The sequence below is a fragment of the Symphalangus syndactylus genome, chromosome 2 (assembly GCF_028878055.3).
Source record: "Symphalangus syndactylus isolate Jambi chromosome 2, NHGRI_mSymSyn1-v2.1_pri, whole genome shotgun sequence".
In the NCBI taxonomy this organism is placed as follows: Eukaryota; Metazoa; Chordata; class Mammalia; order Primates; family Hylobatidae; genus Symphalangus; species Symphalangus syndactylus.
Window position 1 is genome coordinate 96,760,728 of NC_072424.2, and position 19,463 is coordinate 96,780,190.

The 19,463-nt window shown below is 34.9% G+C and overlaps 1 protein-coding gene across 17 annotated transcripts in view; it reads right to left on the reverse strand.

Annotated features, from left to right (window-relative positions):
- Nucleotides 1–746: 746 nt before the first annotated feature.
- The window catches only part of FAM184A (family with sequence similarity 184 member A), a 121,374-nt gene continuing 102,657 nt past the window's right edge, over nucleotides 747–19,463 (reverse strand). Inside the window, exons 12-18 of one of the 17 annotated variants that reach the window (XM_055262741.2) lie at nucleotides 16,803–16,930; nucleotides 15,908–16,092; nucleotides 15,312–15,458; nucleotides 7,740–7,857; nucleotides 5,565–5,669; nucleotides 1,684–1,778; nucleotides 747–1,108 (exon numbers count right to left, since the gene is read on the reverse strand). In XM_055262741.2, the coding sequence (XP_055118716.2) occupies nucleotides 1,027–1,108; nucleotides 1,684–1,778; nucleotides 5,565–5,669; nucleotides 7,740–7,857; nucleotides 15,312–15,458; nucleotides 15,908–16,092; nucleotides 16,803–16,930 (860 nt within the window). In that variant the 3' untranslated portion in view covers nucleotides 747–1,026. Of the gene's footprint in view, nucleotides 2,895–5,564; nucleotides 5,670–7,739; nucleotides 7,858–15,311; nucleotides 15,459–15,907; nucleotides 16,093–16,802; nucleotides 16,931–19,463 lie in introns of all 17 variants that reach the window. The other 16 variants (XM_055262743.2, XM_063620706.1, XM_055262738.2 and 13 more) reach the window with 16 other exon arrangements.

Genomic DNA, 19,463 nt, shown 5'->3' on the forward strand with positions numbered 1-19,463 from the left:
CATTTTTTCCCTTTCCTGACACCTATAGCATTTAACATTGTTGGCTGGCTGCTGGGTCTCTCTGAAACTTTCTTCTTCCAGGACACTATGCTTCTTTGGATCTGCAACTCTACTTCTCATTCTCATTCAAGCCCTGTCTGCTTCTGACATGTTGGTTTATCCCAAAGTTCTATCCTCAACCCCCTTCCTTGTTGTTCTCATCCACACCTGTGGCTTTCTCTATTTCATACATGCCATGTTCCAAAACATCTGTAGCTCAGTCTTTCTTTTCCTGAGCTCCAAACCCCTATGTCTCACTCCCTATTAATTACACCAATTTAGAAAACTATCAAACTGGCTTTTAAGACAAATTAAAATCAAATTGACTATTTATTCTTTACCCGTGACTTTTGGCCATAAAACATAGTATTAATTATAGATACTAACTGTACTAAAGTTCTAGATCTCAACTATCAAAACTGAAAAAAAAAAAACACCTAAAAGTCAACAGTATTTTATACACTTCAAAGTCCACAATTTACACAAGCACTTCCATTCTAGCTTTGTAAATTTAGAGAACAATTTAGTTAAAATTACGCATCGTACTGGAACAAGAGTTTCTATTTCCCTATCCCGATTGTTATGATTACTGAAGTCAAATAATTTGATATGACATGATTATAATGCAGTAAAACTTGTTGACAAGTCTTACCTGGAATTAGAAAATATTTAAAAATTAAAGCAAACTTAGAAAAAAATAAAAAGCATTATTGTTTGTTCTAACAAAATTTATTATGCAGGAATTACAAAGTTTAAAGACTCTTCCATCTCAAATAAAAATAACAGTTATAATTACACACATAATATAGTACCTTATAGAATGATTCCAATAAATATCACAGGAAATACAGTGCATTTTCAAGTTGGAGAGAGACAAATACTTTCTCATTCACAGTGTTTGACATAGGAAAGCCTATTTACATAACAATCTGTATAAAGTCATGCTCTTAGTAACAGTCCATACAGAGCTGTGCCAACACAATTCTTTCAGAATGTGAAGTACCGGGCAAACCACTCCTGGCGCTGGGGATCTGGAGAAGCCACTGGAGAAGCTTCACTCTGAGCAGGACTGAATTCATAAAAAGAGAGACATGTAACCCAGCATGAAGTCATTTTGCAAAATGAAGGCAAAAGCACATAAAACATCAGCATAGATTACCACAACGGGTTCCCCATGTTGTAAGTCATGTTTTAAAGATTTGCTACTCCCTCTATACTAGAATCGGTTCTCCACTCCATGAGAGCATAAGAGTGCATCAGCAGCTCAAATGAAGTCAGTTAAGGAGGAGCCATATCACAACAATCACAAAAAACAACTGCAAAAATGTCACCTTCTTTGAATAAAAAATTCAGTAAGAATTGTGGGAAATAAGAGAGAATAAAATAATGATCCTCTTTCAGCACCTTTTCTCTTTTAGTTGATCTTACAGATGTGTCCTTAAATATAACTAAAGTAACGAGTATTTTTTACTATATGCATTTTACATTAAATTTTCATTTCATAATTCCCTATGCAAATACTCCAGGAAAGGGAGTACACTAAAAATATAATTTCCCCCCATCATTGATGTTATATAGTTTATACTTATCTTAATTCTAACTAAAGAGTCTTTGGGCTACTTAAGAAAACAAAAGAATCCCTACCGTCTTTGGGGAAAATTACAAGGCACGCAACAATGTGTAATGGAAACTCCAGTAGTCATGTTCCTTGAGCTCATGCACATGCATCTTATTGATACCTGAACATACCCATGCACAAGGGAAAATAAGCAACACAAAATATTTAGCAGGAGACAAATTCAGAGGTGTATTTGACTAATTTTCATTCTTGCTATTTATTTTGTTAATCACTATGTCACTAATCACTTAGCCTAAAAAAACCTGCCTACTTTGTAAGACTATTACTAGTGACACTGCTAAGATTTAGTAAGAATAAGAAAAAAAACATAAAGCAGCAAAAAATCAGTAATAGTAAGATGAGCATAAAACAACAGTAGTTTCTGACTTTATCTAATGGCTAAATTTCTAATGAAATTTGCATTTCATTCAAAATTTGCTAATACATTTAATCAACAACTGCAAGGTAGCTTAAAATTGGAATGGAAATTTTAAAAATTATTTATTTTTTCTAAATTTAGTTTTTACGTAAGTATATTTAAGTTCCCAGAGTTTACGTATGTTTTTATTTTGACAATAAGCATATATATAATCTTGGTAAACAAGAAAGGGAAAAAATAAACATACATAAGAAACAAAAACCACTTAGTAAACAAAAAATTATTTTAAAGTTCTACGATAAGGATGGATTGTTAATTTAAAAATTGGTGACAATACTAAAAATAAAGTAATTGTGCATAATATTAAAATTCTAACCATACAAATTACATTAACACCTCCTTCAAGTACGTAGAAAATTGACTGATGACCAGAAATTAGAAAAAATCTTTTTAACACAGCCAAAAGGAAGTTCTCTAGAGAGGTGATAAATATACTTTGAAGAAAATATTTCATAGTAATTTTTCTTAGGTTGTTCTTAAAGTAGTGATTTCTGCAATGTAAGAAGGTAAATTTCTCAAGTTAAAAAAGAAAAGAAAAAAACATTGGTGAGATGGATCTCACCTCAAAAATGTCTTGGGCCCTTTAGGTGGCACTGGCTGTGGAAGTGGTTTGCTGCTGCTGAACTCAATATCGTGGACTGGAGAATTAGGAATGGGATCCAGGCGGTTAGGATGTCCATTGCCCACTCCACCAGATTCCAGAGCACTTAGATTGGGAACACTCACAAACCTGTTTGTTGGTGATTTATCATTCTTCTTCTTTTGCTGCATTAAAAATAATACATGTGAGGATAGTCCCTGCATGAGGACAAATGAGAAAATAGGAATGGTAGAAGATAGAAATTTGGCATGGGAAAATTTTGGAAGCTTTATGTTAAATTAAGATGTTAATTAACCAGTGTTACCCAAACTGTGGTCTGGGAATCCTTGGAGGTATTTTTTATCTACATGGAATCCTCAAAGACAGACATGATACCAGGACAGAAAGAATGAGGAAGAAACATTTAGGAGTCATTCACGAGGAATGGGAGAGAAGGTAAAAAGAGTGCCAAGGGGTAAAGAATACCCTTTTGGGAAGAAAAGGGAAAAAGGGTTGGGGGAGAGAGCAAGTCTTGCAGATAGAAGGTTAAATGGATTTAGGCTAAAATTAGGAGAAGGGGTAAAGTTAAACATAATTTTAAAAGAGAAGTCCATGAAATTTAGCCATCTGTCAAAGGGAGGCAGTTCTTGCCTGGAAAAAAAAAAGGAATGAGAAAATGCTTGGCAATGTAGTTTGAAACAAACTGCACATTTCTACCAAAGACCTAAAGCTGACTTAGAGAAATAATCTGGTTTTAAATTCACTGTGACATCTATCTTTCTGAAGAGAGAAAGTTATATCTGTATAATTAAGTCTAATTTCCATATTAATTGGCATTATATTTTTTAATCTTTAATCATTAATTGGCTCATATTTTTTAAACTTTAAAGGTTACAAAACAGTAATCAGCTGATTTTTTAATGTCTTTAAAATTAAGAGATAAAAAGACAAATTCCGTTGCAGATTATCAAAATCTATCAGCTTGCAATTCACTAACTTTTAGTCTCAAAGTATTTTATTCACATCTCTAGAATCAATGATCATCATCTTGCTATGAGAAATAAAAATTAACATGTTACTAGATTTAGAATATTCTCATATTTCACTAATTAGATGTATACCAATTAAATTTGTAAGCTTTTTAGGGAAATAACTCGAGTTTGGGAAAAAATGCAATTAATATACAAGATGGAACTTTTATTTATATTTATCTTATTGTCTAAACATGTTCCTCTGCCAAATTCTGTGACTTGTAGAGTCTCTGATGAAAATCTTATTTTAGCATAACCAGAAAAAGAAAATAATAATAATACCTTCCTCAGAACTATTTGTGAAAACTAAAGTCACTATTAGGAGTCAAAAGTAGTTTGAAAGTTCTTACAAAGATATATCTTTTGCATTTTCTTATTCTAGTCACCAGAGGGCATAATTAAACCTACTTAACATTTCTATTTTAAGAAATCAAAAGAACACTGGTAAAGTTCTACAGTAATCGTTTTGCAGCTAAAAAAAATTAATTCCAATAAAATAAATAAATGAAAAGGAGTATTTTTAGTATATCTTTTTTTCACAAACCTCATAATCTTGCTTTATAATTAAAATCTTATTTCACCCTAAATTATGAATTAAAAAACTAAAACTAATTATAATTATTCATTCACCAATTATTCACTGAGAGCTTTCTATCTGCCAGGCAGTATTTTAGACTCTGAGATACAGCTACATGCTCCTACAGTCATTCTATTTTAGAAAACATTCAAGTTTAAAGTTTGGAACACTTTAACTTGTAAAGGAAGGGTAGATTCAGTGTTCTTAATAGAGAAGTTTTACGAGCTGTGAAAGGAAAGGAAAATTTCTGGGTAAAGTCCTAGTAAAAATTAGGCATGACGTGAAACTTAATCAAATCTGAATTTGAAAAACAGCTTTGGAACTATCACTTTTGTTTATTCAACTATTGATTTCTGCCATAAGATTCATAATTCCTATGAAGCCAATATATATGTATATATATAATCATTTATTCTTTATTCCTTTATTTACAGAATAATTTGTGGTGGCTTATTGGGAATGTGATGAAATTTTGCAACTGAACAAACATTTACTGAATACCTACTATACCCAAAACATGATTGGAGCCATGGGAAGCTAGGGTTCAAAGATTTATGAGACTTGGCCATGTCTATTTCAAGGCTCTTCTATTTGTCCCAAGAGAGTAACAAGTATCAAAATAAGTCATACTCAATTTTAATCAAGAATGGTCATAAAGCTGGGCAAAGTGGCATACACCTATAATCCCATCCACTCGGGAGCTGGAAGCAGGAGGATCGCTTGAGCCCAAGAGTTTGAGACCAGCCTGAGCAACACAGTGAGACCCCATCTCCAAAACAAAAACAAGAAACCAAACCAAACCAAAAAGAACGGTCAGAAGGCTGAGAGAAGAAAAGTCCTTCTCTGATGATTGGTAGGCAACAAAATACATGTCCAACCCAAGGTCCATTAAGATGTTAGGCCTTAAACCAGGAACAGCTGTTGGGTATCCAGGGCTGGAGTCTCTTTCTGGACCATAAGCAGAAGATTGTGAACAATAAGAAAACAACAAGAAATAGTCTTAAGCAGAGTCAGAAGGTTAGTTTTCTTTAGAAATATGAAAAAAAGGTAGAATCAAGTTTTATAGTATTGGTAAAATATATTTAAAGGAATGAGTATTATTCAGAGTTTCATTCTGAAAATGAACATATAAATAATTCATAAGTTTTAGTGCTAGATTATTAAATGGAAGAAAACATTTTTTGGGAGCCTTATCTAACTATGCTGCTCCAAATATTTTCACCAAAGTTTTAACCAACTTTTAAACCACATTCCTATTCTACAGTGTTTATGGCACATACCTTAGCCAATGGATTAATAACACCAACAGTAGGACTTGAGTTAAACACTTTGTTGAAGTTAGTTTCTCGATTGACTAATTCCAGCTGATAAAACTTATTATCCTCCTATGCAAAAGAATTATAAACATCTTTTAAATATTTTCTATGGAATATTTAAAAAACATAAATGTATAACGCCATTTCACTTAAAATTTACTATAAAACCTGAATGAAGATTTCGATACTTTGTTTAAAGATTTCTAGACCTGATTGCTGCTGTCTTAAGGAATGTTGGGGGATAAGTTTTCAACACCTTTTAAACCCTATACCCAAGCACTTGACCCTTTTCCTTCAAGAATGGACCTAAATGTTTTATTTGGTCCCAGCTGTTTCACAGGGCTGACTACGCAGTTTGGGCAGGTTTACAATTTACATTCATGGGGCTCTGGGCATGACTGAATTGTTTCCACAGATAAGGATGACACTATGTCATTAATCTTTATTTCTATTTCTTTTTATAGGCATGTGCCACCATACCCAGCTAAGTTTTTTTTTTTTTTTTTTTTTTTGGTGTGTGTAGAGGTAGGGTCTCACTACATCATCCAGGTTGGACTCAAACTCCTAGCCTCAAGCAATCCTCTGGCTTCAGCCTCCCAAAGTGCTGGGATCATAAGCATGAGCCATCATATCCGGCCTCATTATTCTTCAGTACTATAAATAGATTCGATTGCATCTAATCTGAGATATTAATCTATGATAGCAATGGTAATCAAAGAACAGGGAAAAAGTGAATGCCCATATAGAGATAAAACCTTTACCTTTGGCTTCACCAACAAGATGTTCTAATTAAGTAATCAGAATGTGGGAGGGCCATAAGTAAATACAACAGTGTGTGGGAGAATGCAGGGCTGTGCTCTAGCAGAACTAGATTCTAGTGAAATCTAGTAGAATTCTTTATGCCTCTCTTAGTCACCACTGTCATTCAAATCACTAATCTTAGCATATGTGCCTCATAGTCCAAAGAATCAGGCTGTTGTGGAAGGAGTATGGAACAACCCTTGCCTACAATCCTGGCTCTTCCCTGGTGAGCTGTGTTGCTTTCGAAAGTTGCTTTACTGTATTTGCTGTGAGGATAAAATACAATTATAACACCTCCTCAGTAAGAACTGGGAATTAATAGCTATTTATATGGAACACAGTTTCAATACATTTACTATGCTTGCTGATTTCATGTGTGAAATATAATTTTCCATGAGTCTGCTGCTATCAGATGGAGCAATCTATAAGGCCTGTGCTCATGTTCACGATATGTAGAAAATTGGGTGGCTGGTGGATTGAAGCAGCACACACTCATCTCTCCAAAGCCTGCTCCTGGATTCTACCTGTGATCCCCAATCTACTACCTGTTGCTTTCAGCAGGAACTTCTAGTCTAAGACAACAGGCTGCCTCTCTTAAATGCAAACAGAGATGCATTGAGGAAAAAGGACTTCAGAAATACATGTTGCTCTTATGCTCTTTTTGCATGCTGAAGTCCAAAGTCTTCAGCTGAAGATATGAACGATTAAAGAGTATATTCATTGTTAAATCTGTATTTTCTTAGCTGATAAACTTCAGAGCCATTAAGAATCCAGTGTTACTGACTTTCCAAGAGAGAACCTCAGTGTTACTGACCTTCCAAGAGAAAGCATGCAACTTTTCTGTGGCTAGATTATGGAACACTTTTTTTTCTATAGAGTAAAAATTTTGGATTAGTGTTTGCTAGGACACATTTTAGGAAATCAATATGCTCAACTTGTTAGTGTACAATACAGGCTAATGCAGGAATATGCTGGCTTTTCTTTGCTAGCCAATCCTAATTCTACATGTGCAACACACATATGTATACACACTTCAATGGTATATTAATTGTATACTGGCAGTGACATATTATTAAACATTCAATATGTATCAAAAAGACTTTTTTTTAAAAAAATATGAAAGACGTACAATTCCCTTACCCTAATGCCAAATTTAAATTTTAAAAATTACTTTATATTTATCTTTATTCATAAACATTTCAATGAACTTTCAATCACAATGCACATGTTGTGTGTTTTCTATTTTCACTTAGCATTACTTAAAAAGATTGTCCCATATTTTCCCAATCAATATCTATTGATTACTAACATAGTTAGACTAAAACCAAAATATCTTACAATTAGTTTCTTTATGATCTGGTCTCTTTCTGTAAGCATGGCTTTTAATTCTGTAATCATCTGTATATCTTCTGGTTTTGATTCTCTCATTAGATATTTTTCTTCCATTTCTTCTAATCTGAAAACAAGAAAGACTTTAGCTCACTGATATCACTCAGATACATTCTTCTGTAATACCTACGTTAAAAAAATTAGTCTAGTTGAACACACACAAAAATCTGAAACAAAACTTCATTTTTTCCTTAAAACTTTTAAGCATAATGACATAACTGCTTCAAGAGCAGTAGTTACATTAAAAGCTTTAAAGGGGTAGATGGTACTATGAAAGGCTTTGCAGGTTACTTCTGAAGAAGTCACTCATTTTAAGTCATTCCAGAGTATTTGGAGAAAAAGTGAGGAGTATTTGGAGATAAGCTCTGCAGAAGAAATTATATGTTGAATGATACTAACCTGACAAATACAGGTTTGATACTAGAAAGGCAGGCTTACTATTACAAGTGCTTATTACAATACAATATTGTGTGATAACACAAGGCTTGGTAACATATAAAAAGGACAAGAAATAAAGATGAAAGAAAAACAAAGGACACACATGTATGACATCATTTTTTCCTGGTTTATAGAAAATAAGGTTTAAAAATTCTGTATTATCAGCCAATACATACAAACTGAAAAAAAGTTTCATCAGGTAAGAGAAGAATTATGTTCCCTTCTAAACCTATTCTGTCCTGAATGATATGAGGTGGTAATAGGCCTGAATGCCCTGAACGTTAAAATATAGGCCACTTTTTATAAGCAGGTGACACATCCTGCTGAGTCTAAGAATATAGGATGGGACAGACTGAAGACAATACAAATGGAAACTGCTGGCTTAGTTTCAGAAAAAGCACTTTCAATTTTAGAAAATGCAAATAATTAGAACAATTTAAAACATCTTATTTTCAGGATATAAAGGATAGAACTTAAAATTTCAATAACATTATTCAATAAAATTATGGTTAATAAAGATTCTTAGGAAAAATTATTCACTCATGAATACTGAGTAACTTGTAGATGATCTATCTTCCAGAAATCAGTTATACACTCCTATTCCCACCCAAAACCCTAGAGAGGTACCCGAATCTCAGTGTATTTGAGTACCATAAAATCCCTCCACAAACTCAGCCCAAGCTAAAGATTTGGAGATAATATATTAGGCTCTCTATCCAGTCCCCTGGCTAAAGTTCTCAATTAGGGTGTTGGGAGGTATGAAGGTGATGAGGAAGTGAGGAAGTGATTGTCTCAGGATCAGCTGGGACTTCGACAGATCAGTGCGAGGTAAGTTGTACAACAGGGGTGTCCAATCTTTTGGTTTCCCTGGGCCACATTTAAAGAAGAATTGACTTCGGGCACACATAAAATATACTAACACTGACGATAGCTGATGAGCTTAAAAAAAAAATCTCAAAAAAAAAATTTTATCATGCTTTAAGAACGTTTACGAATTTGTGTTGGGCCGCATTCAAAGCTGTCCTGGGCTGCATATGGCCTGTGGGCCGTGGGTTGAACAACCTTGCTGTACAATGTGTTAAGTTCCACTATCTTTACTTTTGTTCTTTTGTGACAATAGAGACCAAGTGAAAAATAAGTGATTTGTTAACTCACATAAAGTGACCTTGCATTTTATCCCAATATGGCAGAGTTAACTCTTACATATTTTATGGGCAAACATTTTAAGAAAGTCGAGAAATACTAATCTAGTAAAAGAAATAGCAGTTTGGGTTTTATGTTGGAGAAACCACAAGATGTCACTGGAGCACTTTCTTTTATCATTAAAAGCAAAGTACAAGATTTATGAACTGCTTTCCGCAGCTGAGCAAGAATACTTGGTATAAATGGTAGCTAAACAACTAAACTTAAAGACTTATTTAAAACTATTATTTCTATCTTTTTGTTAATTGAAAAGTTAATGTAAAGTGAATCTAAAGCAATCAGTTACAATCTCTGAACCACTTTTTTTGCATAATAAAGGTCCACCCCTGAATCCAAATTGCAGTGTTTTTATTTAGCTTAAACATCCTTTGCCTACAGAATTATTATCAGTTAATCTTCTCTATAAAATATCTGATATAGTTTGGCTGTGTCTCACCCAAATCTCATCTTGAATTGTAGTCCCCACAACCCCCATGTGTCATGGGAGAAACCTGGTGGGAGGTAATTGAATCATGGGGGCAGTTATCCCCATGCTGTTCTCATGATAGTAAGTTCTCAAAAGATCTGATGGTTTTATAAGGGAAAATCTTTTCCCCCTTTGCTTGGCCCTTCTCCTTCCTGTCACCATGTAAAGAAGGATGTGTTTACTTCCCCTTCCGCCATGACTGTAAGTTTCCTGAGGCCTCTCCAGCCATGCTGAACTGTGAGTCAATTCAACCTCTTTCCTTTATAAATGACCCAGTCTCGGGCATGACTTTATTAGCAGCGTGAGAACAGAGTAATACAATATTTTTACATCATCAAAAATGTTTAATAAGAAAAACACCTGGATATTAAATAGGAAAATATAATTGATTAAATATAAAAAACATAATCCATATAAACACAAACAGGAAAGCATTAAAGGAGAGAACAAGTAAGTAATATGATATAGATTTAACTTGCAAATATATTTCATTAATTACTAGTCTTTCAAAATCTTTACAGAAAGAAAACTTGGTACTATTCTGATATCCATTTCAAGCCAAGACTAGTCAATATTTTTTTTTCTTCAGTTGCCGCAGGCAGCTCTCATAACCAGCACTGCTTCTAAAATTTAGTCCAGGTGTGAACAACTAGTGATACAGTTTTGTTTTTTATTTTTTTTTAAATTATGCTTTAAGCTCTGGGATACATGTGCAGAACATGCAGGTTTGTTACATAGGTATACATGGGTTTGCTGCACCCATCAACCCGTCATCTACATTAGGTATTTCTCCTAATGCTATCCCTCCGCCTGCCCCCCACCCCCTGACAGGCCCTGGTGTGTGATGTTCCCCTCCCTGTGCCCATATGTTCTCATTGTTCAACTCTCACTTGTGAGTGAGAACATGTGGAGTTTGGTTTTGTTCCTGGATACACAGTTGTTTTTAAGTTTGTTCTTTAATCTTTCTAATCACAAGAAAAAAAAATGTTTGAGTATATATATATATATATATATATATATTTTTTTTTTTTTTTTTGAGATGGAGTTTTGCTCTGTCGCCCAGGCTGCAATGGCACAATCTCAGTTCCCTGCAACCTCCACCTCCCGGGTCCAAGCGATTCTCCTGCCTCAGTCTCCCAAGTAGCTGGGATTACAAGTGTCTGCCACCACACTCAGCTAATTTTTGTATTTTTAGTAGAGACGGGGGTTTTACCATGTTAGTCAGGCTGGTCTCGAACTCCTGACCTCAGGTGATCCACCCACCTCGGCCTCCCAGAAGTACTGGGATTACAGGCATGAGTCACTGTGCCCAGCCGGGTCTATATATCTTAAATCGCCTTCATAACTTATGTTCATTACTCTATTTCACAACACTCAGGCAGGTCTTCAGCGTAAATGCTAGCTAGAATCTAATAACATTGTTTTATTTTCACAAAATTTATTCATATAATTATAGCTTAGCTTCTATTTAGAATAAAGAATAAAATTTTTCAGTAGTGATAAATGTTCTACTGTAGTGATATCAAGTTTTCCTATTAAATAAATTAAAATAAGTCAATTAAAAATATTAAGAAAATAATATACATAGCCAGAAATGACCCAATTCCCAAGGATGTATATGAATGATTAAAACCTGGGAAATGCCGCCTTGAGAATACCACACAAGTGTAGCCTTTTACTCAAATTTTACAGATTTCCACTAAAAGTAACAGAAGAGAGAAGAGAAAGGGGGAAAAAAGGAGAAAAGAGAAGTAGAACATATAAAATTACTAATTAGGGCCACTGATGGATTCTCACCAGGCATGCATGCCCTGCTTTCTTTGGCTCTGACAATATACAGGTCAATGTCTGTGATTCATGGACAACACAGGCCTAAATTACAAATGCCTAAAAAACTGTACACAAAGTTTCCAAGTTACAGTCTTGTTAAGAAAAAGGATAAAAAAATAAAATCAGTGAATTTTAGAACCAAAAATAGTATACTATTGTTTCATAACCAAACAATAGTATATTATGCACACATATATCCTATAACTTTGATTTTATAAAGATGAAAAAATTCTATTATATCATCATTTCATCATTTTCTAAACTCTTAAATAAAGGAAATATAGCAATCAAAGCACTTTAACGCTGAACCTTTCTTTTCCCATAAATTACGCACAGACTCTGATTTGTGACAAGACTACTTCCGTACCTCACAAAGCTTACAACAATACCTGAATGGTAAATTAAGAATCAAATGACAACAACAACAAAAGTTATTTGAGTATTATAGATGAAAGGACTCAAAACTTAAAAAAAGTAAGTAATTCAGGTATGGCGGAGTGCTTCTTTTCAATTGGGGATTACTGACCTATTTAAAATCTAAGTACAGAAACTCAACATTTCTCTCAAGAAGAAATCATCTTTTGTGAAATAAACCTAAACAATCAATAATCTCAGAACCATCTTTTTGCATATAAAAATTTGCCATGACCTCAAGTTGTAGAGAATGTTTTCATTTAGCTTCAACTTTACTTATAGAGTAAATCATTTACATAAAAAAAACAAACAGCCCATTCTCTCATTTGTTTCTAAAAGAAACCAGAATCAGGAAATTTTTATTAGATATAAAGTTTTTACTACTATATCACTGAAAAATAAAATTTCTATAGAACTCTCTGAAAATCTAAGACTTTAACTTCCAGCACCAAAGAGGATTTCTAAAAATCATCATTCCATAAGCAATATAGAACTCATCACCATTTCTACAATACTTACAGACTTGGAGGGTATTTCCCACCCTTTACCTGTGTTGCCCCACCCTTCTCTCTCCAGGAAGGGAGTTCAACAGGATTTGGGGCAGGAGCAGAAGCAAGAAGCTGCATCTGCCCCCAAGCTTCCTCAGTGGCAGGCTGTGGACTGTCAAGCTGCACCACGTCCCTTCAGCCCCCACCACCACCGCCTTCCAGGAATCCACAGGACTCTTCTGATTTCAAAGTTTTAAAGCCAGGGTGCAGCTGATTAGGAACTTCAATAGAATCCCCTAGTCCTTGGGAACAGTTCAGATACTGTTTCCCACAGCTCCGTAAGTTGGAACCAACTCTTCCTGCTCACTACCTGTCTAAATCCAAACCATTCAGCGGATCCAAGCAGGTTGCATTTAAGGATATGGAACAGAAACAATCAATTGTCTAAAACTATGTTTTCCAACATTGTAGCCATTAGTCTGCATATGGCTATTTACATTTAAATTAATTAAAATTAAATGAAATTTAAAAATTCCGCTCCTCAGTTATGCTAACCACCGTTCAAGCATTCAATAGCCATTTTTAGCTAGAAGCTACTAACCGGGACAAAGCAGATACAAAACATTTTCATTATCACAGACAATCTATTGGACAGTGCTGGTCAAATATAAATTTGGTGTGTGTTTGTTTTTAACTAAAGGAGTAAACACCTAAAGCTAGGGGGTAATTACCTGCTGAAAGTAGGTTTCTGGTGAAAAAAGAAACATGATTGGTTAGCATGGACCCAAGTGGAAGCATTAAAACGAAAGGAGGGTCTAGAAAAGCAGGTAGTTTACTTAAAAGTAATACTAATTCTTTGATTATTAAAAATGATCATAAAATCAAAAACTAAGTTATTTGCTACATACTGAAGATTCGTAATGTGCAAAACCATATGCAACAGAATAAAGGAAAAACAAGGACACAACCTTTACTCTTTGTAAATTAACATTCCTAAGGAGACAAGACACACAGACAGACTGACGTTATTCTTTCTGTGACCATGTTTTTTCAGAGAATGAAGTGGGGGATGCCAAGATTTCAGTCTCTGTCTGAGGAATACCAGTGGGGCCAGGAAAAAGGATAGCCAAGGAATTGAGGTCTATTGTAAATCATTTCTGCAAAAGCATGAGGTTATGAGCTGTTATACAAGGCAGATACCTGAGCTCATACTTGGCCCAGAAGGATTTAAACATCACCTCTAATAACAGCAAACACCAAACTCAGAGTGACCAGGGAAGTAACACAAGTTTCCTCACCATTTCAAAGGCAACTTCAAAAAGTGGTAAATATGATGGGGAAAGAATCATAAAATTCATTCATGAAACATTCATTGAGTGCTTAACTAATGTAAAGATTCTTAATATGTCCATCAGAAAGAGCACGTCATCTCACAGCATACTCAAGTAAATAACAACTGGGGACCTGTTTTCTGCTGTGGCTTAAGTGAATACGTGTGTGTGCATGTGTGTGTCTGTGTGTGTTGTGGTGTTGCCTATGTATGTAACAATCTTTACCGAGAGATTGAATTGGTCACATAAATCAAATAAGATAATTTTTAGATTTGAGGACAACACTTAAAACGGCAACAATACAGGAGGTTATTCTAGACTGTAGAGGACAACACAGGAAACCAAGAAGGTCCACTAGGCTGATAAAAAGACAGTAGACAGAATAAGAAATAAGGGTTGCTGTTGGATGATGTAGAATAAGGCACATTGGAGCTATAAGTTTACATTTGACTTTGACAGGAAGGATAATGGGATTAGTCACTAATTGTGACTTTACTGAAGTATGTGGATACATATATTTGATTGGAAGAGGAGAGACTAGAGGTGAATAAACTACTAGCAGCAGCTTAGAGTAGATTAATTCTGAAATAACTTATGTTGGACCAGGGTTTAGGCCACAGAGATGGACTGAGTACAAACTGCATTAGCTACATCAGTTTACAAGCATCTAGGAAAGGAAGGGTTATTAAATGTTTTCAAAGAACATTAAGAATTAGAAACTTTGGTTTTAACGATACTGTAGTTACTATGTATGAGCAGTAACTTTACTTGTAATGTTTTCCCCTTTATTGATTTTTAAAATCATAACACAATTAGATGCTTCCTGTAGGAATTTAAACAATATGTAAGTGGAGTATACAAAATAAAAAGAAAGAATTGCTCTTTCTCATTTCCAGTACCTCCTAATCCATTCTCTTGAGGGAACTATTACTATTAAAATTTGGTATTTGTTAAGATATTTTTATATTTTGGTAAAATATACATTATTAGTGTGTATATAGGATCATAGTATTCCTATTGTTCACTATATATTCTTTTTACTTAACATTATATAATAGCCATATTTTCAGTTTTCACCATGGCATGATAGTTCATGATCCTAAGGGACATTCTTCAGATTATTGTTCTAGCAGAACTGTTGCAGTCTTAGTTGATAAAACATCATCATTCAACTGCCTCATCCTAATTAAAGAACATATAGCACTGCAATTACCATCTGTAACACAGCACTAAAATTTTCTTTTTAAAGTATCCTTTCTATTAGAGTCAAAATAACAGCTAATCTGAGGTTAAACATAGTGCTCCTAAATTTATTATCCACATATGAATTTTCTTATATAATATGACTTACGACACTTGTAAAGCTGCATTTATTTCCTTGAGTAGCTCGTTAGTCTTATTAAAATCTGCCCGCATGATATTTTTCTCTCTGAGGTGGTATGCTGTCATGACATCCAACTCTTTTTCAAGTCTCTTGTTTAAATCTTGTTCATGCAACCTGTTTGATTTATTTTTAGTTAAGAAAATGTTATTCTGAAGTCAAGCTTTCAAAACTTTCTATTATTCTACCAGATTTGAAATGGTTTTTGGTATAATATATAGGAAATTAATGTAAACAGCCTAAATTAAGCTACTTACTTTCTGCTATAAGCTTCTGGCTTTGTCAAAGTTGTCTCCTTTAATGCTTTTTCAAATAACATTTTAAAAAGAATTCAGTTAATTATATACAATTTCCAACGTGAATGAATACATGTACATCATTCAGGATATAAAAATTTCATCTGTGTTCTAGATTATAATATAGTCATCAAATAAAGTAAAAAGTGGTCTTCAATATTTTACTAGAGAGGCAGTCTAGTCACAAAAATAGGCATAGATTACTAAATATCAGCACAACAGTTTTTCAGATGACACTGCATATTCCTTCTGTTTTACTTAATGGCATACCTTATCTGTTGGTTAGATTCACTTCGTATTCTGAGAATTTCTTTCCCCTTAAATTCCAGTTCTTTGGTTAGGGTACTTATATTCTCATGAAGGTGCTGAACCTCCTTATCCAATTCAGAGATGTGATGCTCTCTGTGTCTTAATTCCTCTTGTAGATCTGTAATTCTACACATGTGCTCCTTACTCTGTAAAAAAAAAAAAAAAAAGTAATTTTTAGAAGTTTTCTACATATTTGATTTCTGTGTTTATCTGCGGGAAAGAAAATGACACACTGGAATGTCAAATGTAATCATTCTGACACTTCTTCTTCAAAAGCAAACTGCTGAAATGAGAAAACCTCAAGGCCTCTTCTCTTTCCACACATGTAAGTGTGTATATGGATATAGCTTCAATAACGTCAGGTTACAAAGAACCCAAAGGTCAAAGGACATCTCTCTCATTTTACAGATGAGGAAACCAATACCCAAAGATTTATAATCAGTGGCTGAGTTGAGATTACAACACAGTGCTCTTACATTCTCAGTAAGTTTTACATGATTTTGAAGAATAATTGTGGCACCACTGCCTATAATCTAAAGAGAAAGTGCATCTAAGGAGGCCCTCCTAAAACACACACATCACATGGCTTACAAAGCAGACTTAGTTTAGTGCTGCTCTAGCAGTTATCTGACAGTTAAGCTCCCTTCTGTGATCGTGCCACTCCATTCCAGCCTCAGTGACAAAGCGAGACCCTGTCTCAAATAAATAAATAACCAAATCAAATAAGACTCTTCAATATAAATAGAATGTGATAACTAGTGGAAAAAAGTTATTACAAAATAATTTTCAGAAAATTATGAACATTCAATCTATTCAAATTTAAGAAATCATCAGAGTACAGAATACCCTTACTTACCTGTCTTCTGCTGATGTCTATGCTTCTCTCTAATTCCATTTTAGCAGCTGCCAATTCTTGATGATGATTATGCCGTAACAAATCAATTGCAGCTGCGTGTTGATGGTTGAGTTCTGAGCGCAAGGAAGCTAGAATTGCAAGGCAAAAATACGTTTGGCACATTTTAAAAATATTATCAACACTTTAGATAAAAATTATAGAAGTAAAAAATATTATTTAAAAAATTAGAACACTTGTTTGTCCATTAAATTAATAGATTATAAACTATCACAAATTTAAATATTATAGACCACAATATACTATCATGAATTTAAAGTTAATGTAGCTTTGATGAGGATATAAAATACTTCAAATGTTTAAGTGGATCAAGGTATTTTTATACATGCTTTCAGTATGCAGGTAAAGTGCTAATGGAGATGAAGTATTTTTAATTCATCTCTTTCACTATTAGAATAATAAAATTTGGTCAGGCACGGGGGCTCATGCCTATAATCCCAGCGCTTTGGGAGGCCGAGGTGGGTGGATCACCTGAGGTCAGGAGTTCGAGACCAGCCTGATCAACCTGGTGAAACCCCGTCTCTACTAAAAATACAAAAAATTAGCCGGGCATGGTGGTAGGTTCCTGTAATCTCAGCTACTCAGAAGACTGAGACAGGAGAATTGAGTGAACTTGGGAGGCAGAGGTTGCAGTGAGCCAAGATCACGCCATTGCACTCCAGCCTGGGCAACAGAGTGAGACTCCATCTCAAAAAAAAAAAAAAAAGAATAAAATTTTAGAGTTTAATGGTACCATAACAAATATTTAGGAGGCAACTTCTCACCCAAATAAGAATTCTTCAAAAATATCCCTAAAGGAGCCTGGCTGGTCAATGTTCTTAGTGATCTGAAGGTCATCACCTTCATTTGAATTTGGAATTATTTCATACAGTCCATAAACATTTATTGAATGTCAGGCACTATTCTAAGGGGGAATGAAATATGACAGTATCTCTATAACTGCATAGGGTTGAGGGGAAGACATTATGCCAGAAAACTAAGTAGGATATCAGAGGTGACTATTAGGTATGATAAAAGCACAGTAGTGCAAGAACCCAAACTTTCTAGGACAGGGAAACTGGGGAAGGGAATTGTCACAGTAACTGTCTGAAAGACCAAGTAGGAGTTCTCCAAGTAGAGAAGGAAAAAGCATTCAGGAAGAAGGGATACCATATGTAAAAGCAGAAAGAACCTGGTCTGTCTGGCAAACTATAGGAGGGTTGGTATGCAGGAGGCCACAGTGCACATGGTCACACTGTAAAGAAAATGGAACCTAGTGGGAGAAAATTTTAGTACAAAATGCTTTTTATTTTAACCTAAGGCTCATAGTTCTCAAACTGGGATATGTGTTGTGGTATGTGTGAAGAAACTTGATCATCTTCTGAAACATGAATTTTACTTGAAGATTTGTAGAAAATCCATTAATTATATAAACAGAGATTTAAGTGAGTAAAATACACACTTATCAATTTTAAAGTGAAAACATGAGACTTCAAAGACAAGCTGTGCTTGTAGCTAGCCAATTCAGGCTCCTCTTGAGACTGCCATGTAAAGCATAAGTTGTTTCCCCTGGTGTTAAGGCCTTTTTCAGTGGGAAACCTTGACACGCACTAAGGTAGGACATGAGGAATCAATGAAGGATTTGAAGTGGGTTATCATACGGTGAGATTTGAGCATTACAAAGTTTATCCTGACTGGAGTCTAGAGAGTGTACTGCAGGAAAGGAGATCTGCAAGGTTATGGCAATAATCCCGGTGAGAAATGATACAACCAAAACCTAAGTATGGCAGAGGACCAAAGAAGAGGAAACAAATAGAAGAAATGTTTAAGAGGAGGGAGTAACAGATAGAACGTGGCAGTGAAAGAAAAAAAGTCAGTCGGGTGTGGTGGCTCACACCTGTAATCCTAGCACTTTGGGAGGATGAGGCGGGTGGATCACCTGAGGTCAGGAGTTCAAGAGCAGCCTAATCAACATGGTGAAACCCCGGCTCTACTAAAAATACAAAAATTATCTAGGCGTGGTGGCAGGCTCCTGTAATCCCAGCTTGTTGGGAGACTGAGGCAGGCGAACTGCTTGAACCTGGGAGGCAGAGGTTGTAGTGAGCTGAGATGGCATCACTGTATTCCTGCACAGAGCGAGACTCTGTCTCAAAAAAAAAAAGGAAAAAAGAAAAAAAGTCGATTGTGACTCTCATTTTCCTGGTTTTGGCAAGTGTGTAAACAGTGATATCATTAATTAGAGTAGGAGGTACAGGAATATAGACACATTTTGGACTATGGGAGACAGTGAGTTCATATTTTTAAATGTTTAGTATAAGTTACAATATCTGTCTAACAATGCGTAGGAAATAGAAACCTAAGGTACAAGAAGAGAGGTGTGGTCTAGAAATGATTATGTGGAATCACCAGCACATAGATGGTGGTTGCGACCATGGATGTGGATGCAATAAACCAAGAAAAGGCTGAAGACTAAAAAGAGACCAGAAGGCTGGGGGCTTACTGTGGTTTAATATGGTTTCTCCCCTCTGAAACACATGTTGAAATTTGATTGTCATTGTGGCACTGTTGGGAGGTGGGGCCTTTAGGAGGTGATTAGGTCATTAGGAGGGATTAATGGCTTTCTTG